The 25,945-nt window shown below is 46.1% G+C and overlaps 2 protein-coding genes across 5 annotated transcripts in view; both read left to right on the plus strand.

Moving 5' to 3' along the window:
• On the plus strand, nt 1-17,542 carry LOC110215761 (gasdermin-A-like). The gene is given in 12 exon segments (XM_020997524.2): nt 1-435; nt 1,110-1,338; nt 8,503-8,686; nt 9,470-9,638; nt 12,725-12,818; nt 13,153-13,203; nt 13,630-13,650; nt 14,317-14,495; nt 15,003-15,153; nt 15,479-15,552; nt 15,857-16,219; nt 16,221-17,542. Coding segments are annotated over 11 exon segments (2,079 nt in total). The 5' UTR covers nt 1-435; nt 1,110-1,121; the 3' UTR covers nt 16,797-17,542.
• Nucleotides 17,329-25,945, plus strand: part of LOC110215759 (gasdermin-A) — a 15,411-nt gene continuing 6,794 nt past the window's right edge. For all 4 annotated transcript variants that reach the window (XM_020997519.2, XM_020997520.2, XM_020997521.2 and 1 more), the window contains exons 1-6: nt 17,329-17,406; nt 20,607-20,806; nt 21,083-21,195; nt 22,946-23,164; nt 23,379-23,559; nt 24,455-24,620. In XM_020997519.2, coding sequence (XP_020853178.1) covers nt 22,951-23,164; nt 23,379-23,559; nt 24,455-24,620 — 561 coding nt within the window. In that variant the 5' untranslated portion in view covers nt 17,329-17,406; nt 20,607-20,806; nt 21,083-21,195; nt 22,946-22,950. The remainder of the gene's footprint in view (nt 17,407-20,606; nt 20,807-21,082; nt 21,196-22,945; nt 23,165-23,378; nt 23,560-24,454; nt 24,621-25,945) is intronic.

A 25,945-nucleotide genomic window follows, 5' to 3' on the forward strand; every position in this document is an offset into this window, starting at 1 on the left:
AACTCACAAATTGGCAGCACCTATGACCAGCCATTTTGTCCCTAATAGGCTTCTCACAGGGAAAGGACATGATCTTTTCATGGGCACTCTTTGGGCCAGATGCCCCCTTCCTCTACCCCCCCCCCATGTGAATACTGTCAGATTCACCATTTCTCCTTCCAGTGCCCTTCCCTCCCCACTCCCTAGGGGCAGGCTGGGACAAGTTATGCTGACTTTTGGGAAGTGGACTGTATGGGGACATAAGGGTGGGGACAGGTGGGGCACACCTATCTCTCCATTAACACGGACACAGGAGCCCCATTTGATGTGCCCATCGTACCTGAGAGGCATCCAAAACCAGTCTCTTGAAGGTGAGCCTAGAGTCTACAGAGAAAAGGATCCTCTCCAGCCTTCAGCTTACTCTGAAACCATTTGGGCACTTCTGACCACCCAAAGGTGAGCTGGGAAAAAGACAAGGAATCCAATAAGTGAGAGGGGGTCACCCTGAGGGCTCCTGGGGGTCTGAGAGGACCAATCTCTGGCAAAGACCTTTGTGGTGGTATGGGGTGGGCAGAAGAGCAACATTCTCCTCATTCACATTGGCCTGTCCTCTCTCCAGTTTCCTCTCTCCTCTATATGAGAGATACAGGGGATGGAGAGAGGAGCAAATGAATGAGAAGTCTAGTAAAAAAGGTAGGGTTTGGGGAACTATATGGGGAGAGACATCTGTTGCTTCTCTCTCCTCAGGTCCCTAGGTGAAGACCTGTGGGGTTGCAGGGGCTGGGGAGGTGGGAGCCAGAAACAACTGCTTCAGCTAAGTCAGAGAAGCCAGCCCAAGGGCAGGGGTACGTGGGAACTCTTCCAAAGTGGGGCAGTGGGGATAGGGTCAGAAGATGTGAGAGAATTTGGGAAGAAGGAGCCAACAGTGGGCTGAGGTGCTGGATGGTATCCAGGAGTGAAAGGGAAGTGCCACGTGTTCTGCCAGGGTGTGCCCATCCAGTTCTAGGGGAGGGTCTCCCACAAGGGATAGGGGAAAGAATCCAGGTCAAGACTGAGGAGAGTGGAGGTGGCTAGGTACAGGCAGAGATCACCTGTTCTTGTTTCATCCATCCTCCAACATTCTCCACCAGGTCTTAGCAAGCATGGCTCCCGTGTTTCGAGACACCACCCAGTCCTTGGTACGGCAGCTGGATCCGATGGGGGACCTGATTGCCCTAGGGAGCATCGTTGATGTTTCACACTTTCGGCCCTTCTGCTTGGTGCGAAGGAAGAGGAAGGGTACACTCTTCTGGGGAGCCCGATATGTCAAGACAGACCTCTCTCTCAGAGACGTGCTGGAGCCCGGAACTAAGCTGCCAGGTATAGTCATCCATAATAGTAACCCCCCTCCACATATGTGCACGCACGCACACACACACACATATCCCTTCCATGATCAGGAACACAGCACTCATGCAGAGGACCCTGGAGACATACCAGCTACACATACTGTCCTCAGGCCATTGCATTCATGGGTGGGACAAGGAAAAAAACCCAACAACTGGTTTATTCAATTGCCCATCTCCTCTTGGCCTTGAGTGCCAACAAGGTAAAGCCTGGCAGGGCGGGCACTGTACCAATTCACTGCAGCTGCTTTGGGTCCAACATGCATCCCTAGAAGATGGCCAGTGATGCTAAAAACAATAGGCTTTGATTGCAGGCATATTTTAAGTCACAAAGATGCAGTGTGGCTTAGTGGATAAAGAGCATATCTTAGAGTCAGGAAGGCCTGAGTTCAAAATCCACCTCTAACACACACTGGCTGTATGATTCAGGGCAAGGCACAATCTCTCCATCCTCCAGGCTGTCACTCTAAGGTATAGAGAAGGGGCTGACCTACATTGGCTCAAGGTGTTTTCTCAAAAGAAGCTTGCCCTATGCCAGAGAAATCCCAAGTCTGGTCCAGGCATTTTAACTCACACAAGGAAAGTCATACTGCCTCACCCAAGGTCATGAGGAAGAGAAGAGGAGTCAAGGGCAAAGGATGCAACTGGATCTTAGTCACTAGAGGGACCTCATCTGGCTGCCAGTTCTTTGCTCATGAGACCATGGCAGGAGGAAGCAGGGGGCTGATGAACCTACAAGAGGATGCCCTCTGGATTTGGCATGCCCAAGCCAGGCCAAGCTCTCCTCACTGCTGCTTTCAATATGGGCACATATGGGTTCCATCCTTCACACATCAGGGCAGCTCAGCAACCCAGGGAAGGAAGGGCCAAGGGTTTTTTTTTTAGGGTGGGAGGGTCTCATTCAGGACATCTGATTGGTTGCCTACTTCCAAAGTCAGTCAGGGAGACACTAGGGATTGGTTGTTGATGCCTTGTTAATTACAACATGGGGTTGGATGTTTCTAACATGGCTACATTCCGGATATGGAAAGAGGTGGAGGGATGAGAAGAGGAATGGAACCAGGCAGGAAGAGGGGTGGAGACTCCATCAGAGCCACTCACCCAGCGGCACACAGGTTTTATGAATCTCAAAGAGGTCTGAGAGGAAAAAGCTCCCAGCCCACAGACACTAAGAAGGGCATACAGAGAAAGAAGGAATAAGGCATAGATCCAAGGCACTGACTTGGAACATTATCATATCTAGAGGTGAATATGCATTGAGTGCAATTAGTAGCAAGTAGCTGCATAGCAAAGGAAACACTGGAGTGGAATGGGTTGCAAGTAAGTGGGGGCAGCGTAGGGAGTTCTCACGCCGTAGATCATGAGTTCCCTCTTTGAGTGCCACCGTCCACAGTTAAAGGGTGAGGAAGTATCTTTCTGTCACACAGAAACTTTCTGTGGACGTCAGGGTCCCTGTCCTCTGACTGCTTGGGTTTTGGGAACCACTGGCATATCTATATCCTTAGGGAAAAAAGGAAGGGAGAGAGGGAGAGAAGAGAGGGAGGGAAAGAGGAAGACAAGAAGGGAAGGAGAAAGGAAGAGAGAAAAGGAGGAAGGGAAGGAGGGAGGGAGAAAGAAAAGAAGACAAGAATTTATTAAGCACCTGCTATGTACCAGGCACTGTGCTAAGACTTCACCAATATCTCATTTGATCCTCACAACAATTCTGGGAGGTAGAGGCTATTCTTACCCCCATTTTACAGATGAGGAAACTGAGCTAGGCTGAGGTTAAGTAACTTGCCCAGGATCACAAAGCTCAGAAATGTCAGAGACAGGATTTGAACTCAGGTCTTCCTAACTCTAGCCCTCTATTCACTGTGTCACCTAGCTGCCTTTAGAGCTGGAGAGTGTGTTCTTAGGGATATAACATATTCTGACCCTGACCACCCATGCCTTATCATCACAGCCTCACCTCTCCCCCACCCCCAACTAGCAGAGGTCAGCATAAGGTAGCCACAGGGATTGAAGCAGGGGGACCCAAATACCACCAATCTCCTGATGCTCATCCCCAAAAGGAAACTATAAAGCACAATACCTGAAGAGCACCCCTTCACCTGGCCCCTCCTCCTCTCTGTCTCCACCCATTCTCAACAACCTAAAGAATACTATCAATCTCCCCAAATATATACCAGTGAGTCTACCTTCAAGGACACTTGCTACCGAGACCCTAGCATAGAACAGCTGGGCTCATTCGCCTCTTCTCACACCCCACCTCTGTTCTCTCCCAGCTCCTAGCCCCTCTGCATTGCTCTCTCCCCACCAGCAGTGTGGTCCAGCAGGAAAAGCTGCAGCCCTAGACTCAGAGGTCCTGCATTCAAAGATTGCCTCTGTCACTTATAAACTGTGTGACCTTAGGGAACTCACTACACCTATGGCCTCAGTTTCTTCATCTGTAAAATGAGGGAGTTGGAGTAGAAGAACCACTAAGGTCCCTTCCAGTTCTAAATCTACAGTCCTGTCTGAGTCCTAGAAAGCCCCTTCTTATCCTGGTACCCTAATGGAGGCTTTTGTTTTCTCTTACTGTAATCTAGTTCCTACAGCTGGCTTGAGTGCATGACTAAATTTTCCTGTAGTGTAAGGGACTGTGAGGTATAAAAAGTTCGAGAGACATAATTTCTGGGTAATTAATCATTTTATTAATCATGCTAGCAAATAATTAATAAAAGGGATCAGTGGCACTCTTGAATGCCAAAGACCTCTCATGGAACCCACTCAATGCTTTATATGCCCTTGGAAGAGTGGGTATTCCTGAGGGTGGCAAATCGACTCTCACTGGTTAACAATGAATGAGAGGAATGAATATTATGAGAGGTGGGCTTATTCTAACAAGGGCTGGGGCTGGGGTGGGGGGACATGATTCTGATCACAAAGAGACTTATCTCTTATTCAGACTACCTCCACTGACCTCAACTACCCAAAACACAGGCACAGGCTAGCAAGAAAGCAAAAGAAAGGCTTCTGGGCAGCCAAGATGGAGGTCACCAGGTCCATGTACTCATGCATTCTACACTGGCCATTATTCAAAGCCTATTTTTTCTTATTTAAAACACTAACTCACAGCAAGTTAGGAGAGAGTCTATTATTGGCAAGTTCACTTGGATAGGGTTAGAGATTAGGACTGGAACTGTGATTTCACTAGTATAGGAATTCCCAGGTGAGGAAAGTCCCTCTACCAATGTTGGTTGGCATTTCTCTTCCACTTATTGTCTTAGAGAATTGCCTAGAGCTCTAAGAATTGAATGACTTGCCCAGAATCCTATAGTCATGATATGTGAGAGATAGGACTTGAACCCAGGTAACAGCAAGGAAAAGAGATGGCTGACAGTCTGAGTTAGGGGGGAAAAAAGGAAATTCATACAAAGGAGGCACAAGAATTCAGAAAGCTCTCTGGAACCATTTGGTACAGGCCTATACACCTATACACCTAAGGACATCACTCAGAATGTAGTACCACTGGGGCAGCTGGGTGGTGCAGTGGATACAGCACTGGCCCCTGGAGTCAGGAGGACCTGAGTTCAAATGGAGCCTCAGACCTATAACACTAACTTGCTGTGTGACTCTGGGCAAGTCACTTAACCCCATTGCCTACGCCCCACCAAAAAAAAATACGGTACCATGTTCATTAAATTGTATTCAGTATGTTATTTTTAATGAGGTGGGAAGTATGGGGTACATAATTTTAAAGGTGATACAATGGAGAGAGTGCTGGGCCCAGAGTCAGAAAAGACTCATCTTCCTGACTTCAAATCTGGCCTCTGATACTAGCTGTATGACCCTGGGCAAGTCACTTAACCCTCTTTGCTTCCATTTCCTCATCTGTAAAATGATCTGGAAAAGGAAATGACAAACTTCCAATATCTTTGCTAAGAAACATCTAAATGGGGTCACTAAGTGTCAGATAGGACTGAAAATACATAAACAGCAACAATAATCCTAAAGGGCTTAAATAAAATACAAGTTTCTATTCTTTTTTTCTTGGGGGGGGGTGAGGCAATTGGGGTTAAGTAACTTCCCTTCCTCCCTCCCTCCTTTTCTCTCTTCCTTTCTCCTTCCCTTCTTGTCTTCCTCTTTCCCTCCCTCTCTTCTCTCCCTCTCTCCCTTCCTTTTTTCCCTAAGGATATAGATATGCCAGTGGTTCCCAAAACCCAAGCAGTCAGAGGACAGCTAGTAAGTGTCAAGTGTTTGTTTTGTTTTGGGTCTGAGGGCAGATTTGAACTCAGGTCCTCCTGACTTCGGGGCCAGTGCTCTCTCCACTGTGCCACCTAGCTGCTCCTCAAGTTTTTTTTCTTAAAGGGATAAATCATCATCTATCCAGAAAACGTAGCTCTCCAAAAAGACCTCTTCTCAGTTAAACAGATATTTATTAAACATCTCCTAAGAAGGTAAAGACTTAAAAAAAAATGTCTTGCCCTCAAGAATCTTACATTTAACCAATGAACATTTATTTACCTACTACATTCCAGGCACTGTGCTAAGCTCTAGGGATAAAAAAGAGAGGCAAAAGACAGTCCCTGCCCTAAAAGAGCTTACAATCTAATGAGGGAGTCAACATGCAAACAAATACATAGGAAGCAAGCTATATATAGGATGGATAGAAAATAATTAACTGATAGAAAGCACTGGAATTAAGAGGGATTAGGGAAGGCTTCCTGTGGAAGGTAGAATTTTACTTGGGGCTTAAAGGAAACCAGGAAAGTCAGTAGTTGGAGTGGTGGAGGGATAGTTTTCCAGACATGGAAGACAGCCAGAGAAAATGCCCAGAGCCCTGATGAGGGGGAGGTAGGGACAGAATACATGTAAACACACAAGCATAACCCATGGTAGAGTATGATTGGAGCTAATGAAAAATTCAGACAAAGTACTGCAGGGAAATTTGAGGAAGAAGAGACAATACTTTCTGTTTTCAGCTGAGAGAAAGTGATCCCTAAAGGCTTCATAGAAAAGGTAGCACCGAGCTACGACCAGAAGGGGAAAAACCATTTCAACAGATAGCTATAAGGATGAAGTGTGTTCCAGGCATGAAGTCTGACCTGAGTAAATGCATGGCGGTAGGAGTTGGTAGGTTAATATCAAGAACCAGCTAGAAACAGAGTTTGGAAAATGGAGTATTTGAAGGGGAGTAATGTGGAAGGAGGCTAGAAGGGTAGGTTGGACCCAGATTGTGAAGAGCCTTAAAAGCCAGCCGTAAGATCATGGATCTAAGATGGGAAAAGACCTCAGTGGTCATCTGATCCAAAACCCCAACTTTACATATGAGGAAACTGATGCCCAATGAGGTTAAGTGACTTGCCTAATGTCGCATAGTGTCTATGAATCAAGATTCTCTGACTTCAGGGCCACTGCTCATTCTATTGTACCATGCTATGGCAATATATGTGTGTATGTATTTATGTATGTATATACACACATATACACACACACACTATATATATATGGAGAGAGAGAGAGAGAGAAAGAGAGACAGACAGTGTGTGTGTGTGTGTGTGTGTGTGTGTGTGTGTGTGTGTGTGTATTCCTATAAGCAATAGGGAGCCAGTTAAAGTTGTTTTTTTAGATAAATGACATGACCAGAACTGTTCAATATGGACTGGAGAGGGAAGAAACTAGATGCAGGGATATCCGTAATAACAGTAGTATAATAGCCTAGGACTGGTAGCTTGAGACAGGGCAATTAGGTGGCACAGTAGATAGAGCTCAGGGCCTGGAGTCAGGAAGATTCATCTTTCTGAATTCAAATTCAGCCTCAGACACTTACTAGCTGTGTGACCCTGGGCAAGTCATTTACTCTGTGTGTCTCAGTTTCTTCATCTGTAAAATAAGCTAGGGAAGGAAATGGCAAACCACTCTAGTGTCTTTGCCAAGAAAGCCCAAATGGGTCACAAAGTGTCGGACACAACTGGCAAATGACTGAACTGAACAAAAGAGGCTTGAAAGGATCCCAGAGACGATAGAGAAAATGAAGGAAGGAAAGTAGACAAGGGAGAAAAAGAGAAGAAACTGGGAGAGCGAGAAGGAGGAAGAAGAAAGAAAGCAGGAGGGAAAACAAAGGAAGGGGAAGGGAGGGAGGAAAAAGGTAGGCAGGAGGAAGGAAAAAGAAGAGGAGAGAAGAAAAAGAGGAAGCTCAGAGGGAGGGGGAGGAAAAAAGAAGGGAGAAGAGGGAATATGGAGAGGGACAAAAAGTACTAATTATAGCCTTTAGCAACTGAGTAGATATGAATGATGACGAAGAGAGAAGATTTATGAGTCTAAGTATGGGCAAGAATGGTGATGGTATCAACCTAAAGAGGGAAATTGGGAGAAAGGGCAGGCTTAATAGAGATCATGAGCTCTCTAAGGTTTCCAGTTAGCCAGTGTATATATATATATATATATACTCATTTCACTGTACAATTTAGGCAAATTACAGATACAAACTCATGTCACTAAGTAGCTGGGTACAGGACTAAATCACAAAATGGTAGCTCCCAGATGGTCCCTGTCAATGTTCTCTTTTTAGGTCAGAGATCGTTCTTCTAGATCTGATGTTCTTAACCAAGGTTTCTGACCTTATTTTTTTAAAACATTTTTATAACTATTCAATATAATTGCTTTCCTTTGTAACCCAACATATTTTATTTTATGCCTTTAAAAATATTCTACTAAGGACAGGTCCATAGGCTTCACCAGAGTGCTCAGGGGGTCCACAACACAAAAAAGGTTAAGAACCCCCACTTGAGGTCATAACCTTTGGGATTATCATGCTACTGATTGGTCTAGCCCGCTTCCATCCTTCATTGAAAGGCTGAGATAGACCCATTATGGTTTCTAGAGGATTAGGAACAATTCTCATTTGGATCTCATGTCCAATTCCTAATTTGGTAGCTAATACCTTTGCACTGGCCTTAGGAATCCTGCTTTTTGGCTATCTTTTCTGTGCCCTCAAGACAGGCTGTTCAAATTCCTTACACTCAAGTTTGAGCCACTCTGGATTTTTTTCCTCTCCTGGCCTCTTTGCCTTTGGAGGAGAGGGAGAGGGACATTTGTTACTGGGAGGAAATCCAGGTACTTTTTGGGTTTGGAGCGGGGTGACAGAATGAGCTCTGCTGTCTCTGTCTGGCAGTGCCAAGAAAAGACACAAAGATCACAATTCAAGGGAACAGTGAAGGGAATATGGAGGCTGGAGTGAAGACTACAGCCATTGGGATACCTGTGGACATCAATATCTCTGCCAGTGGCTCCCATAAAAACTGCCTGGAGGTTCAGAAGCTCAGCATCATGGATCAGCTGGAATCCTTAAAGAAGTGGTAAAGCCCAGGTTGGTAAGGGATGGCTGAAGGGTAGATGATAAGAGCCAGCACAGAGATCTCTCTAATACGGTCCAGCCCTGCTGCCCTCTTTCTGCAAGCACAGGCTTGCAAAGACATAGAGATACCCTGATACTCACAAACAAAGCCACAAATACATGGGTTTTCATAAATGCAAAAACACAGTCACATGCATTCATGGACGCACAAAAACACCTAAAAACAGACACTTAGAGAGAAACCTACATAGGCACCTGTGAATAATTGAGAGCTAGCATTTATCTACCACTTTAAGGATTGCAAGGTGTTTCTCATATGTTACCTTGTTTGATCCTTACAAACCTTGGGAGGTAGGTGCTAGGATTATCCCTGATTTACAGTTGAGGAAACTGAGTACCAAAAAGGTTCAGTAACTTGGCTAGGGAGGGTCTGAGACAGGATTCAAACTCAGGTCTGAATCTGACCACTCTAGTTAGGTCTTTCTGACCTCAAGTCCCTCCCTCCTCACTGTACCACCTAGCAGCCATATAATGAACTCAGAGACACATACACATTTCAGGTAAATCAAGTGTGTCAAGCCAGGTGGCACACTCCTATGGCAATCACTGACTGACTGTCTGGTGTCTGGGCTGTCCCACTATAATGTCCGGAGCCCAGGAGGAGTAGGGAAGGGGTTGCCCAGAGTGGGACAGCTAGACAGCAGAGGAGACATGTGGGAAGAAAAGCTGCTGTCCACATGCAATTCCAAAGCCCCAATGAAAACCATGATTCTTCCTCTCCCAGGAAACTGAAGAAGCCAGAGCCCTCCTTCCTGAAGAGGCTTCGGGAGCGTGGGGAGAATCTGTATATGGTGACCGAGGCAGTGGAGACGCTGAAGGATGCTAAGCTGGAGAAGGGGAGAAAGGCTGGTGCCGGCATTTCCATCCCTCTCCTCACGGCCATGGGGTTCAAGGTTGGAATTCTAAGGCCTCTGGCTCTTCCTGGTGCTCACCCACCCTACATCACACTGGGAAAGCCAAGGCTATAATGACATAAATACATTATATACCTCAGGTCCTTTTCCTTAAAGAATCCAGGCCCTTAGCCTTCTCCTCTTGATTGTGGTCCCTTCCAGCTCTAAAGCTATGATCTTATAATGAGATGGAGAAGTAAACAAAACATTTATTAATTACCTATTAATTACCTACTATGAACCAGGCACTGTACTTACACTTTACAAATATTATCTTATTTGATGCTTGCAATAACCTTGTGAAATAGGTTCTATTATCTTTCCCATTTTACAGTTGAATAAAAACTGAAGGAAGCAGAGTGTTAAGTAACGTGCCTGGGGTGAACAGCTAGTAAGCATCTAAGATTGCATCAGAACTTGGGTCTTCCTTTGTCCAGGCCTAGTGCTCTGTGTATTATGGCGCCACCTAGCGCCTCCTGTTTCCTGACTAGGTCTTCCTCACTATAGGCCCATGTGCTCTATGGCGCCATCGAGCTGCCCCATTTTTCTTGACTAGGTCTTCCTAACTCCAGGCCCAGCACTCTGTGCACTATGGCACCACCTAGCTGCACCATCTTTCCTAACTAGGTCTTCCTGACTCTAGGCCCAGCCTTCTATTCACCTAGGTGCCCATCATGGCACAGTGAATAAAGAGCTGACCTGGAAACTAGGAAAAGAGTTCAAGTCTTTACTTCTGACACCCTGGCTATGTGACCCTGGGCAAGTTATTTAACCCCTAAGTCAGTGCTCTAAGCTACTTTTCAAGGCTATAAGTTGCAGAGAAGTTACTGACCTGCATTGGTACAGGAACTTTCCTCATCTAGGAGTTTCCTATAGCAATAAAATCACAGGTCCTCTCCCTTCTCTCCAAACCTTCTAAGGTCTCTTCCAAGTCAAAATCCTAGGACATTATCTGTATTATACTTACAATGTTTCGCAGAACTTATCCTATGCTCTCATTTGGGCCTCACATTAACCTTGAAAAACAGATTATCCCCATTTTAAGTTTTCAGGAAACTGAGGCACAGAGAAAGTAAATGACTTAACTAAGGTCACACTGCTAGGGGCAGCTAGGTGGCGCAGTTGATAGAGGATCAGACCTGAGTTCAAATTCAGCCTCAGCCACTTACTAGCTCTGTGACCCCAGGCAAGTCACTCAACCTTTTTGCCTCAGTTTCTTCATCTGTAAAATGAGCTGGAGAAGGAAATGGTCAACCACTCCAGTATCTTTACCAAGAAAATTTCAAATGGGGTCATGGAGAGTTGGATGTGAGTAATCAACTAAACAAGAAGAGGTTCTCTCTGCTCTACTCTATCCTTCACTCCTGTGTTCCCCCTCAACCTGAGTCCCTCCCTCCTCAGTCCCTCTCCTACTTCCACTACTTCCTAGCTGTGTGACTTAAGATGAGCTAGAGGTGGGATTTGAACCCAGGTCCTCTGATTCTAAATCCAGCATTCCTTCCACTATAATAACCTAACAATGGGCCAAGATGGTAGAGAAAAGGCAGGGACTCACCTAAGCTCTCCCCAAAACCCCTCTGAACACCTTTAGAGAATGCCCTAAAACAAATTCCAGGGTGATAGAACCCACAAAAGGATGGGATGAAATAATTTTCTAGCCAAAGACAATTTAGAAGGTCAGCAGGAAGGGTCTGTCTCACCTGGATGAGAGTAGAGCACAGTCCAGTGCAGGCTGCACCAGCACAGACCCAGACCAAGACCCAGTAAACCAGGAGCAGGTTGGGAGCCACTGAATCAGCAGTGGCAGTGACTGCTTCTTGGGCTTTCAGCCCACAAATGGTAAGGGGGTCAAACAACTGGTGAGAAGGAGATTACAGGGGTCTCTTTACTAGCACTGAGGCAAGTCTCTGTTGCTTTGGCCAGATCCAGGTCACAGTCCTGGGTGGCAGTCCCAGTGCAAGGAGGAGCATTAGCAAAGCAGAGCTTATGGTCACAGGGCAGCAGAAACCCTCATCACAGTTCCAGGGCAGAAAAGAGTGTTTGTGGTGACTCAGAGACAAGAGCACAGGCCAGGAGAGTAGTAAACACATCTCTCCTAAGATCATATCACCTTGGAAGAACTAAAAACTTGCAGGTCCCTAGAAGTATCTCTGAAAAGAGCTGCATAAAACCCCTGAAGCTTGGGACAGTGCGCCTTCCACCCTGGAAGCAGAACTCCACGTTAGCAAAGAGTTAAGACTCAAGAAATGTCTGGAAAAATGAGCAAACAAGAGAAAAAAATTCTGACCATAGAAAGTTACTATGATGACAAAGAAGACCAAAACACATACTCAGAGACACAACAAAGTCGAAACTCCTACATCCAAAACTTGCAAGAAAAATACAAATTGATCTCAAGCCATGGAAGAGCTCAAAAAGGATTTCAAAAACCAGGTAAGAGAGGTAGAGGAAAAACTGGGAAGAGAAATGAGAGTAATGTAAGAAAATCATAAAAAAAGAGTCAACTGCTTGGTAAAGGAGGCACAAAAAAAATCTGAAGAAAATAACGCCTTAAAAAACAGACTAGTAGGAAGAAGGAGAAAAATTTTAAACTCAAAAGCATATGGAAGTAATTGTTGACAAATCAAAATAAATTAATTTTTTAAAAAACAGACTAGGCCAAATGGTAAGAGAGGTGCAAAAATCCAATGAGGAGTAGAATGCCTTGAAAAGCAAAATTGGGAGAAAGGGGAGGAGAGAGAAAAGGAGAAAATTTAAAACACAAAATTTTATGGAAGTAAATATTGAAAATTAAAAATGAATAAATTAATTTTTTAAAAAGTAAAATTGGCCAAATGGAAAAAGAGGCACAAAAATTCTCTGGAGAAAAAACTCCGTAAAAAAGTAGAATTGGCCAAATGGAAAAGGAGGTACAAAAGCTCATTGAAAAAACTAATTCCTTAAAAAAAAAAATCCTAATAATGTACATGTGCATCTATGTGTTTTGTAACCATAGAGTATTACACAAATATAAGTTATGATCACGATTATAATCCCTACTCTTTTATTTCTCTCCTTTCCCATGTGGATCTCCCGGCTTCCTCCAGGGTTCCTTTAACTTCAATACCATCATTCATGTCCCTCTGGGCTCAGTCCTGGCCTTCCAGCTAAAGCAGCTTGTCATTGGAGAGAAAAATTGGGGTATGTTGCCATAAAGGGAGGATGGGGAAAGAGGGAAGCAAACTTGTCTTCCTAGTGGGTCGCTGCACTTCAAGGATCAGTGCCCAGACCATTCTCCTACTAGATTTCCATCCTAGCCCTTTTCTCCCCAGTCCCCCAGATAGAGTCTATAGCCCAAAGCTCCCTTGAGACATTTCTTTCCCTACTCTCGGATTTCTCAATTTCCCACTACAGTTCCTTTGCTCCCCTTTTGCTTCTCTAAGCACTCCTGGTCTCCCTGCCTTCCTTGGTGGGTTCCTAGACACAGCAAGGAATCAGTGATAACCTCTGCCTTCCCCTTCTCTATCTACTGCAGACATCTCCCATCTCAAAGATAAAAAGCTGAAAACTTTCACCTCCTCTGAAGGTAGGTATGGCCAAGGGCCTCCTCTCCCCTCTCTTTTTTTTCCATCATCTGATTGGGCTTAAAGGAGTAAAGAAATTCTTGGGTAGGGAGGGTTTGCATTGCTCCCCAAGCTCTGGAAGTGGGAAAAAGCTGTGGTAAAGGTGCTGTGAGCCAATGATGGGGGTGGGAAGAAGATGGTGAGATTAATTTCACATAAATATATGGAGGTGGGGGTGGGAGGTAGGACACAGTGAGAAAGAGACTAGAATTCTTCTGCAAAAGCTTCTTAGGGTATTCTGCTGCTCCTCCTTGTCCCCAAGCTATCTGCTGAAGAGGGGAAGAGGTATAGAGGTTAAATTAGCATCTGCACCATTAATCACTACTGTCTGTCTCTCTGTGTCTGCCTCCCCTAGGGTGTCCCTGACTTTGCTTCTGCCCTCATTGCAGGACCCACAGGCCAGACAGGACGTAAGGAGCTGAACTGTCTCCTCCTTTCACCACCGGGCTCCATCTAGGGAACCAGAGTTGGACAGTGAGGAAGTTAGAAAGCCAAGGAAGAAATATTGGAGTTGCTTTCTCCCAGAGCTTCAAAAAGCCCTAATCCAAGAGAAGGAAGTGGGGCTCTACCCCACTGCTATCCAAACAGTTCCTTTAGAACTGGAGCCTTGAGGGGCAGAGCTGGGAGAAGGGGACAGAGAAAGAGGGAGAGGAAGAAGGGGAGGGTAATGGAGAAGAAAAAAAGAGAGACAGGAGGAGGGAGAGGGAAATGAGAAGGAAAAAGAGGAAGGAGGGGGAGAGGAAGAGGGGGAGGGAGAGGGGAAGAGAAAGGAAGAGTAGAGAGAGAAGGGAGAGGAGAGGGTGGAGAGAAGGAAAGAGAAAGGAAGAGGAGGAAAAGGAGAGTGAGGAGGGAGGAGATAGGAGAAGGGGAGAGTGAGGAATCAGAGAGGGAGGACCACACTGGGGGCAGTAGGAAAACTACAAGGAGGCAAAGGGACTGAAAATGGAGACAGTTTCCAAGGCAAAAGGGAGGGGCCAGATGACCAGATGTGTATGGAAAGCTACTGGTTGAATGAATGAATGCTAGCAGGGACTCTCTGGATTTAGGAACTGGTCCCAGCTGTTGTGTTTCCAAAGCAGGGTTATGGCCTGAGCCACCCTCCAAAGAGCTCAGGGGATTCAAGGCACTTCAGGCTGAGGTGGAAGAAGAGATGCCCATTGTGAAGAGCATGACCCTGGAACAAAGTGCAATTTTGTTGGAGGCCCTCCTGGGGCTTCTGGGCCAGGCCAAAGCTCTGCAAGAGCTGGAGGACACGGTAAAGTGGGCAGATGCGCAAGTGTGGGGTATGGGCTGTGGAGGAGAGGGGGGAGTCAGGCAGCTTCCCAAAATCCTTGAAAATTTGTAGCTGGGCCCCAAAGGAGCCTAAGCTCTCCACGTGATGAGGGAGACACCTCCCCTCCCTTGAAGGGTCTTCTTTTGGAAGGTGAGAGATGATTCCTACCCTGGAATAGCCTTCCCCTCTCTTCCCTGTCCTGGGAATGCCCAGTGAGTACTCCTATCAAGATTCAAATTCCACCTTCTTCAGGAGGCCTTTCCCAGCAGTGCTAGGACTTCTTTCTCCTCCTAGATTATCTGTCCTTTACCCTCTCTATATTTTGGACGGATATCATTATTTGCATCTTTGCTCTGGAAGAATGTGAATTTCTTGTGAGCAGGGAACCTGTTTCTGCCTTTCTCTATGTCTCCCATACTTAGCACAGAGCCTGGCACACAGCAGTGCCTTAATAAGTATTTGTCAAATTGTTGGCTTTCTCTTTCCCAGATGAACCGAGCATTGGCCCTTGAGGAGCCAGTGACCCAAGGATTCCTAGGGGGCCCTGGGGATACCATCCTAGCCAAGCTGCAGGATACCTCAGGCAAACTCCACCCTATCCTGGCTGGGAGCTTTCTCTACCTGTTAGGGGCACTCCAGGGTAAGGGGAGGTGGGAGGTGGAATAGCCTTCATAGAGCACATTTCCATGATGCCTGTGTTTGAACAGTATTTGTAGCTCCTTCTTCCCACTCTGCAAAAGGGCAAACAGCCCAGCCCCCATCCTCATTGTCCCCCTAAGAAAGGAGACTCCCCAGCCCACCTGCCCTGAACTGCCTCCAGAGGGGACAGAGAGTGGGTGGCCTTGCCTCCTCGCCATGTCTCAATGGTTAGCCTCTCCCAGACAGACCACTTACATTTCTGCTCTCAGGCTCTGCCTTCCACTTCCTTCTCTGACCCTTCTGCCCTTCTTTTCTTCTGTCCCCAGAGCTGAGTGAAGAGCAGCAACAATTGCTAACCATGTCTGTGGAGAAGAGGATCCTCTCCCAACAGCTGGAGCTGGTAAGGAGGTCTGGGGAGAGGAGATTGAGGACAGAGTCCAAGGACTAGAGAGCAGAATCGAGTTGTAGAGCTGGAAGAGGCCCAAGACAGCAAAAGGTCCATTTTGCAACTGCCCACGGAGGCAGGCTGCTTTGGCCGAGGTCCAGCACCTCATTAGTAACTGAGACAGATCACGGGGTACCCATTCTACTCTACTGAATGACCTCTAGGGAGCCTAGCAAGAACAAGGACCAGAGGTCTGGAAGGGTGGAGGAGAACAAGAATAAGGCTGGCCTGGGATTCAGATGATTCAAACGTATTACAGACAACCAACAAAATCAGAGGTTGGACACATGGGGGACACATTCTACTCCTACCCTGTAAGCACCAGATGAAGACCGTCCTGGACCAGAATTTCATTCGAGCTGAAGCGGGACCATTCCGTCTTCACTGTGAGCTCCTCCAAAGCTTCCAAGGAGAGGAACTGACTGTGACCCAGGCCCTGATAGGTCTCTGTGGCCTTGACCTACAGGGTGATGGTCCCCTCTTTGCCTGGGAGCGCGATGCCCTTCCTCCCCTCTGTGCCCTCTGTGCTGCCCTCTCTGTTTTTCAAGTACTATCTAGAAATTCTTGGTTTGGCAGTCCCTTCCCCCGGATCCACACCACCCTGACTCACTCAGGGGCTAACCTTGGGGGGGATAGGGAAGATGGAGTGGGACTTGGGGGGCAACTGGAGGGAAGAGCAAATCCACCCCCTGTCCCCCAGGTCAGAGCTATCCGTAGACCTAGGAAGGCTTCACCTGGGGTCCACTTTGCTAGATAAGGGCTTAGGGGACCTGCCTTCCCGGGAGAGTAGGGAACTCGGGGCCTCCAAAGAGTTAAAGAGTTTTTCATCAGTCAGCCATGAAGTGGAAGAGAACATGAGCTGCCACACCAGCTTGCTTAGTAAGGGGTTTGGCAAAGCTAGGATGTTCCAGTGTAGAGATGGCCTAGAACTTTTTCCCGCAAGAGATAAGCTAAACTCCTCAGTGTTTAGTCTAGATGGTGACAAAGACTTCTTCAGCCACTCAAGCCTGTGGATGAAAGGGGGTGAGAGCCCAGAGATGGCAGCCGTGAAGGCTGAGACTGTGAGACTGGCTGCTGAGTTTGATCTCCATGCTCAGTCTCTACAGGCTGAGCACCATCTGCTAAGACAGAGGTTTGGGGGCAGCTTTGATTCCAAAATGAGTTTTGGGATGGGGGGAAGAACCTCAAAATTCTTCTAGGGATTGAGGTGGGAGTGTAGGGATAGGGAATTTAAGAACAACTGTTCAAGAAACAAATTGTAAAGGGAAGCTTGAGGGATAGCTCTAAATCAGAGACCTAGAGGGAAATGGGGATGGGGGAGGCTTCCTCTTTACCTTAAAATTCCAAATTTCCTTTAAAAAAAAAAGGGGCACCAAATTCACACAAATTCCAACAAGATCTTACCCCCTTCTCCATATCATTCCATCAGTCAATAAACATTTATTAAGCACCTACTGTGTCCCAGGCACTGTGCTAAGCTCTAGAGATACAAATAAATGCAAAAGACAGTCCCTGGTCTCAAAGAGCTTACAATCTAATGGGGGAGACAACATGCAGAGAACTAGGTACAAACTAGCCCAGCCCCAATCATAACCATCTCACTGGATTTTAATGAGAGGTGGTCTCTGTGCAATTGCCATTTTCCCCAAATGTTTCACCCACCTCACAGGAAGGATATACATGGTGCTCCCTAGCACTTGGGAATCTTTTCTTGTCTCCCTTTCTCTCCAGAACGATGAACAAGTGCATGAGTATGATTTCTCAGGGTCCCACTGCTGCCACCTGCCGGATGCTCATTTTTCTCTTGGGGTCAGTGCTGCCAGCCTTCCCTAAGCCCTTTGCTTTTCTTATTTTCTTCCTTTCTATCTTTGCTTCTTCTGAGGGAGTGGAAATAATTTTTTTTTTTAAAAAAGGAGAAATTGCCAAAAATAGAAGGAAAAAACGAGCAGTTGTGTGATTTCTGTCCCAGTGTCTTCCTTATGCTTCTCTGGTACAGAAGAGAGTGAGAAGTAGTCACTTGAGGCTCCGCAAACTTTCTCTTTTTACTATTAGTTTTCCTACCATAGCCTACCCACCATTCACCCCAAAGCCTTACCTGAGGTTGGACGCCTGTCATTCAGCGCGATAACGAACCCTGAGTTGCCACCAGAGGGAGTCTCAGAGGCCGGACGTACTTCCCAAAGACATTGAGGCTAAAAAATTAACCAGTCCTTCCAGGGGCTCCCCAGCTGTCTGTCTCCATACCACTGAAGAGCACTAGTCCTAAGCATCTAAGGCTCGTGGGTCTGAGACCTTCATGGAGGGAAGGGTCACCCTCACCCAGCCTCCTAAATTCAAGCACTATAACAGGGCAGAAGACTACTCTTATGGAATCTAATTTTAAATTCCATTCTTGGAAATGTAAAAAGAGGAAGACGGAAGGAACCCCAGGGTCCTCAGAGAAATCATGTGAATGATACCCGTAGGGAGACTTGAGAGAGTTGCTAGAGGGGTCTAGCAGGGGCCAGAGATGGGATGGGGAGAGAGAGGTAAAGGATTCTGGGAAGAAGAGAAGGCTGGTAATAGAGAAGGGTATGTGGTCTGAGAAAGGGAGTAAGACAAAGGCAAATGTCCAGGGCAGCTCCATTTCAAATTCAACAAACATTTATTAATAGCCTATTATGTGCAAGGTAGTATTCCTTGTTTATTTCCTTTCTTTTTTAAAAATTTTTTAAGTAGGTAATTGGGGTTAAATGACTTGCCCAGGGTCACACAGCTAGTAAGTGTCAAGTGTTTGATCTGAGGCTGGATTTGAACTCAGGTCCTCCTGATTTCAGGGCCGGTGCTCTATCCACTGCATCACCTAGCTACCCTCCTTGTTTATTTCCAAAGTAAGAAATGAATGAAGCTTCACCTAAACCCTTGGCTGTGAACCCCCATCTCATGCCCATATACATTTGCACACATCTCAGGCACCTGTCTCACTCTACCTTTGTCCCTAAAGCCCTCTACCCTGATGCCAAGTGCCATAGGTCATTTGTGAGGCTAGCATAATGGTGGGGGAAAGGCAGAATAGGCTTGCAGAGGGGCCAGAGTGACAATACAGTAGGGATGACAGGAAATAGATGTGTTCTGGATCCATGAAGAATTCACCAAGTAATGAGAACTTAGAAAATTCTTAGTGGTTGAAAATGAAGAAGTTCAGACTGTATTTCAAGGGGAAGGGATAGAACAGGGGTGGGGAACCTGCATCTCGAGGCTACATGTGGCCTTCTGGGTCCTTGGGTGCAGCCTTTTGACAGAGTCCACATTTTACAGAACAAATCCTTTCATTAAGGGGATTTGTTCTGTGAAGTTCATTTCAGTTTTGTTTTTTTGGTTAGGCAATGGGGTTAAGTGACTTGCCCAGGGTCACACAGCTAGTAAGTGTTATGTATCTGAGGCCACATTTGAACTCAGGTCCTTCTGAATACAGGGGCAGTGTTCTACCCACTGTGTCACCTAGCTGCTCCTGTTCTGTGAAGTTTGGATTTAGCCAAAGGGTCCAAAGGTTGTTTCCATTCAGAGGAATAGATTAATTGACCTCTTCTTTAAGAATCTAAGCAAATAATTGTAGACAGGAGTGGAAGACACGTTTTATGGTATCTTTGATTCTTTTATCCAAGTTTATTTTCAGTTATAACAAAAAGTCTTTCTTCATGTGGCTGTTAAACAGGCAAGGAAATGGAAACAAAACTTTCCAAAAGGAAACTTCATCTTTTTTTTTTCAAACTAATTGACCTCTTGAGAGATGCAGAGAAAAAGCCTGCAGGAAATAAGAAATGGTTGTATTCCAGAAATCAGGGAAAACCAAACAGCTACATAGCGAGATTTGACTTCTGTAGGTCATCAAGGTTTACAATGCACTTTCCTCACAACAGTCCTGTGAGGTAAATAGTGTAAAAATTATTTTATATATGAGAAAACTGTGACTCAAAAATAAAGTTAGAGCCTGACATAGTGGCTCATGTCTGTAATCCTAAAGAGGCTGAGGGTGGCAAATCTCTTGAGCTCCAGAGTTCTGAGCTGAATGGGTTCCCAAACTAAGTTTGGCATTAATATGGTAAGTTCTTGGGAGCTGGAGGCCACCAGGTTGCCTAAGGGCAGCTAGTGGCATAGTGGATGGAGCACTGAACCTGGAGTCAGGAAGACCTGAGTTCAAATCTGGCCTCAGACACATAACACTTACTAGCTGTGTGACCCTGGGCAAGTCATTCAACCCCATTGCCTAGCCAAAAAAAAAAAAATTTTTTTTTTGCCTAAGGCTAGCAAATGACAAAATCTAGACTTAAATCTAGGTCTCCTGCCTCCCAAGTTCAATGTTGTTGTTCAGTACTGTTTCAGTCATGTATGACTCTTCATGACCCCATTCAGGGTTTTCTTGGCAAAGACACTAGAGTAGTTTGCCATTTCCTCTCCAGCTCATTTTACAGATGAGAAAACTGAGGTAAATAAAGTTAAGTGACTTGCCCAGGGTCATACAGGGGAAGGAGGGAAACTTTATCCACTGTGCCACCTAGCTGCCCAACTGTATTCCAATAGTATTCCCACTAAAATACAGAGACACAAATTCCTTGGGCTTCCACATCTATACATACATATGTGTGTGTTTGTGAATATATATATACCCATATCAGTATCTTATGCCAGGCAGGTGAAGAATTGAAGAGGAGCCAATAATAAAGCCTGCTATTCACCTCCTGACAGAGGGAGGATGGTCTCAGAGCGCAGACTGAGATATTTATTTTTGGACGTGACCAATGTGGGAATTTGTTTGGCTTGACTATAGATATTTGTTACAAGAGTATTTTTTTTCTTTTTGTTTGTTTTTTTAATGGTAGGAGTGGGGGAAAGGGAAAGAAAAATCAATTTTTTGTCCTCTGAAAAAATTAATTTAATTTTTAAAATTGAAGAGAGGAATATTCTGACTGTGTATGGAGATACATCAGTGAGATTAAAGACAGACTGACAGAATACACCCTATTCTTCAGTAGCTCAGCATCCAGATAGAGTCTCCAGAAAAAGGACTTCATTTTCTTATCACACCAGACAAGATTTGATCCTGAAGCCAGGATTCTCCTTGACAACTCTGATGTTCTCCTCCAACATCACAGAAGAATGTACAGAAGGATAGCCCACGCAGATACACCCTGAGCTACTCTACTCCCTCAAATCTCAGCCACTGATCCAGGTGCTACTTCCCATCCCAGTCCGACTCCCTTCGCCCACGCTGGCACCTGCCTGGAAGCTCCCCACTCAACCCCTCAGCCCCGTGGCAAATCAGGCCCTGGGGCAGGATACATGGAGAACAGGTTGATGCAGTTCTCCCGGAAGTGTGGCCCGAGGGCTGGGGTGGGGTCACCAGGGCAGGCAGGATCTCTGTGGCCTCCATCCTTCCCTCCACAGTGGCATAAATCAGCCAGAGCCACCACGGACACCACTGAGCCTGTGATTCTCTCAACTCCAGAATCTCTGGGAAGACCAAATTGGATTAACATCTGACCCACCCAGCACAGTGACCTCTACATTCAACTGACAGCACCCAACCACCACCACCACCACCACCACCACCATTCTTTGGTAAAGATTTTGGCAATGGGAGAGGGGATAGAGGGTGGGGTGTAAGGGGGACCTGGAGGGTAAGGGAGGGGCAGTAAATGAGAATAAATCAAGTTGCTTTAGAGAAAGGAACTCCCCTAGAAGACAAAGAGACATGTAACCTACAGGTAGAATTTAAGCTCCTTGAAGGCAAGAACTGTTTTAATTTTCATCTTTGTAGCACAGAATAGGCACTTAATAAATACATATTGGATTGGCCTGGGCATGAAAGTCTCCTATTCACCCTTTCCTAGAGGAGACGAGGCAGCCCCTGGACAAATTGTCCAGTGGCCTGGCATTATGAGGGTGTACTCAGTCAGCTCTCAAGGATGGTTATTCTAGCATGTTGAGAATCTGCCAGAAACTACGGCATAAATGAGGCAACTAGGTTGGAGTCAGGAAGAGCTGAGGCCAAATCCAGCCTCAGAAACTTCCTAGCTGTGTGTGACCTTGGGCAAGTCACTTAACTAACCTCTGTTTGTCACTAGAGAAGGAAATGGCAAACTACTCCAATATGTTTGCCAAGAAAACCCCACAGACAGAAGTCCAGAAGGTCATGAAGAGATGGACACAACTGAAACAACTGAACAACAACAATATGGCATAAATACTGGGGTTCATTTGATTGGGTCAGAATGGTACTGCAGGTGCCTCTTGCCTTCTATCTCCAGCTACCCAAAGAACAGGTGCAGCAGTTCCAGGCACAGTGGTTGTATATTCTCCCTCCCACATATGATGACTTAGCTGTGCTTGCCATCCCAGGTAGGACTCCTATATTTGAACCAGAAAAACACAGTCCAAGTTAGAAAATGAAGCCACAAGTAACAGTACCTTATATTCACACAGTGCTGCAGGGTTTTCAAAACACTTTATCTCATTTGATGCTCCCAATAACCCTGTGAAGTATTCCAAGTATTTTGTTGTTCAGTCGTTTTTCAATTGTGTCTAACTCTTTGTGACCCCATTTGGGGTTTTCTTGACAAAGATACTGGACTGGTTTGCCATTTCTTTCTCCAGCTTATTTTATAGATGAGGGAACTGAGGCAAACAGGGTTACTAAATTACCTGCCCAGGGTCACACAGTTAGTAAGTGTTTGAGGTCAAATTTGAACTTAGGAAGATGAGTCTTTCTTATTCCGGGCCCAGCACTCTATCCACTACCCTACCTACCTGCCCTATTGCAAGTATTATTAATTCTATTTTACAGATAAGGAAATCGAAGGTCAAAGAAATTAAGTGACTAAAGTAACAGCTAGTAAGTAGCAGAGCCAGGATTTGATCCCAGGTCTTCTGACTTCTGAATAGAGTACTTTATATTATACCATGATGTCTAAAATAGAGATATCTCTGTTCTCTTATAACCCTAAGAGTACTCCTAGTACCTATCTGATGCTATTTGACCTTGAGGGAACTTTTTTTGGGCTTCAGTTTCTTTTTTTGTAAAATAAGGGCACTAAATGATATAATTATTTAGAACTCACATTTTCACTGGTCCAGTATCATCTCTAAGGTTTCTTCCAGCTCCAAGATTCTATAGTTCTACAAAAGACCCCCTCCTGGATAACCCACCTACCTATCCACTCCATGACTCAGTTACCCTCCATCTTTTTCTCTCTCTCCCTCTCTCTCTCTCTCTCTCTCTCTCTCTCTCTCTCTCTCTCTCTCTCTCTCTCTCTCTCTCTCTCTCTCTCTCTCTCTCTGGCAGCCACCTGATTCTTTGCTCTCCCTCCAGGAACAATGACCATGTTTGAAAATGTCACCCGGGGCCTGGCCAGACAGCTCAATCCCCGAGGGGATCTGACCCCCCTGGACAGCCTCATTGACTTCAAACGCTTCCACCCCTTCTGCCTGGTCCTAAGGAAGAGGAAGAGCACATTGTTCTGGGGTGCCCGTTATGTCCGCACTGACTATACCCTCCTAGACCTTCTTCAGCCAGGGACCTCACCTTCAGGTCAGTTTGTAGCACAGGTGGGCACAAAGCAGAAGCAGACAAGGAACTGGGCATCCAGCTAACAAGGCACTGTCTCTCTTCCCATGGCAGGGATTGGTTCAATGTCATCCCATATAGAGGAAAGAGGATGGCCTGACCACTTGGCCCCATGGCATTCTGAGCTGGGGAATGCCTTTGGTCCAGCACCCCATCTCATCCTCTTTCATCCCCTCAGATCCATCAGACACAGGAAACTTCTCTTTCAAGAAGATGCTGGATGCCCGTGTGGAGGGTGAAGTAGATGTCCCAAAAACAGTGAAAGTCAAAGGGACTGCGGGGCTCTCACACTGCAGTACACTGGAGGTTGAGTCTCTCAGCGTTTCCCCTAAAGCCTTGGACAACTTACAGAAGGAGAGGTGAGAGTAGAGGAAACTCCTTTTTTTTTCCTTGGGTGAGGCAATCGGGGTTAAGTGACTTGCCCAGGGTCACACAGCTAGTAAGAATCAAGTATCTGAGGCCAGATTTGAACTTAGGTCCTCCTGACTCCAAGGCTGGAGCTCCATCCATTGTGCCACTTAGCTGCCCCGGGAAACTCCTTCTTGAAGTGAGGGGAGGAGAGGAGAATCTATAGGAAGGGCTGGAACATTACCAAACTTCTCTTGGTCTTGGGATGGAGAAAGGGACCCTCAGACTACCACCCTGACTTGTAATCTTCATAGGGGGAGCAATGTCTTCTGGCTTGTGGCCCTCACTTTGCACATAATGTGACCAGATCATCTTGAAAGTATTCCTCCTAAAAGGACCTTTTTGTATTTAACTTTTGGTGCAGTCAGAATTGTATCTTGCAAAAACTACTTTAGAGTGCTTTTGAATTACTGTGGCTTTTGTGGCCTCTAAAGATGACTTCAGGAGACACTTGTTAGTGACCCCTCTACCCATACAGACTGTTTCTGGGCCACTCACAAAGGTAAATGACCTAAGACGGCCAGTTCCCAACTTTGGTTGCAACACACAATTCTGCTCTAATGCCCTGCCACCCTCTTTGAGTTTCTGGGACAAGTCTGCACAGAGGATGCAATGTCAGCTCATAAGTGGCACTAAGTGGTAGTTGGGAAACAGAGATGAGGAATAGGGCAGGGAGAGAACATGAGGATTGGGCAGCTCAGAAATGTAGGCCACAGCAGGCTAGAAAGAAGCCCTAGGTACAAGCTGGTTCTCAGGTGCTGGGGACTGAGAAATCAACAGGAGAAAGGGACACCAACTAGCATAAGCTAAAACCCTGACCCTTCTCTTTGGTCTCCTCCCTGCCAGGAAGCTTGTGCCAGAACACTCATTCCTAAAGGAGATAAAGGAACGAGGAGAGAACCTGTATGTGGTGATGGAAGTTGTGGAAACTGTGAAGGAGGTCACCCTGGAGAACGCTGGGAAAGCTTCAGGATGCTTCTCCCTCCCCTTCTTTGCCCCTTTGGGCCTACAGGTTTAGTTTCCCCACTCCCATCTAGCAATACACCCAGAAGCTTAGGGAAGGAAGAGACCAGCCCAGTTCTTCCATCTACAGTCAGCACCCCACATCTGTCTAATCCCCTTTCCCTAACCCTCTGTGCTCCATCTCCTTTTCTGCTTTTCTTGCATCCTGTCCCCAGTCCAGCCAGTTATGCTAAAAGCCCCTTTCCTGATCCTATGGGTATAGAGCCTTGTGCTGTGTTCTACGAAACAAAAGCGAGTCAGTCCATGGCTCAGCAAAAGCCTAGAGGACACCTGTAATAGGGATAATCAAGGGAGTGTACACACACACACACACGCTCTCGCTCTGGCTAGGTCACTTCCTATAGTGCCTTGGCCTATCCCAAGAGATATGTCTTGGCCTCTAGATAAAGGGCATGTGCAACCAGAAGCTTATGGTGGGTGCCTGTGTGCCCCACTCTCCTAAGAGGTGTAGGGGGAGGAAGAGGAGGGCTGTGTTGAAAAAAGAATATTCACTGGGTTGTTTAGTTGTTTCAGTGGTATCTGAGTCTTTGTAACCCCATTTGGAGTTTTCTTAGCAAAGATACTGGAATGGTTTGCCATTTCCTTCTCCAGCTCATTTTAGAAATGAGGAAACTGAGACAAGCAGGGTTAAGTGACTTGCCCAGGGTCACGTCACTAGTTAAGTGTCTGAGGCCAGATTTGAACTCAGGAAGATGAGTCTTCCTGATTCCAATCCCAGTGCTCACTGAGTCACCTAGCGGCCCCAAGAAGAGGCTAGGTGAACTTGAAAGGAATCAACAACTTCCACTCTTGCTGTCTTGTGAACAAAGATTTTACAGATGAGGAAGCTAAGGCCAAGAGAGATAAAGAGAATTGTTCCGAATCACACTTACTTGTAGAAGGCATCTACACAAATGATTGGAGTTAGGAGCTTCAGGACAGCCTGTTCTTAGGAAATGGAAACCTAAGTAGAAGAGCAAAACTCCAGAGTAGTGAGTATACTCCAGTGAATAGTGATCAGTAAGCACAAATTCCAGTGCACTGCTTGTACTACACAAGCAGTAATAGGGGTGGTACGAGGTTTTGGCTCTTTGGGACAATTTAGAGGGCAATGATTAAGGTCCTGCCTTCCACAGTCCACCTTGGTGGTATGTACTCATGTCTTAGAGGCATAATGTCTCTTGCGGGAGATAGACAGGTAAGGTTTGATTTTCTGTGGGTGGCTCTTGGACCCTTATTACTGAGTCCTGAAGCCAGGAGGAAAGGAAGCAGGCTTCCTGAAACGTGTGAGGACGGATGGAAATTGAGGAGTGGATGACTAGGATGCTAAAGCTG

Source organism: Phascolarctos cinereus, unplaced genomic scaffold (genome assembly GCF_003287225.1).
Source record: "Phascolarctos cinereus isolate Bilbo 61053 unplaced genomic scaffold, phaCin_HiC Scaffold_5;HRSCAF=322, whole genome shotgun sequence".
Classification (NCBI taxonomy): domain Eukaryota; kingdom Metazoa; phylum Chordata; class Mammalia; order Diprotodontia; family Phascolarctidae; genus Phascolarctos; species Phascolarctos cinereus.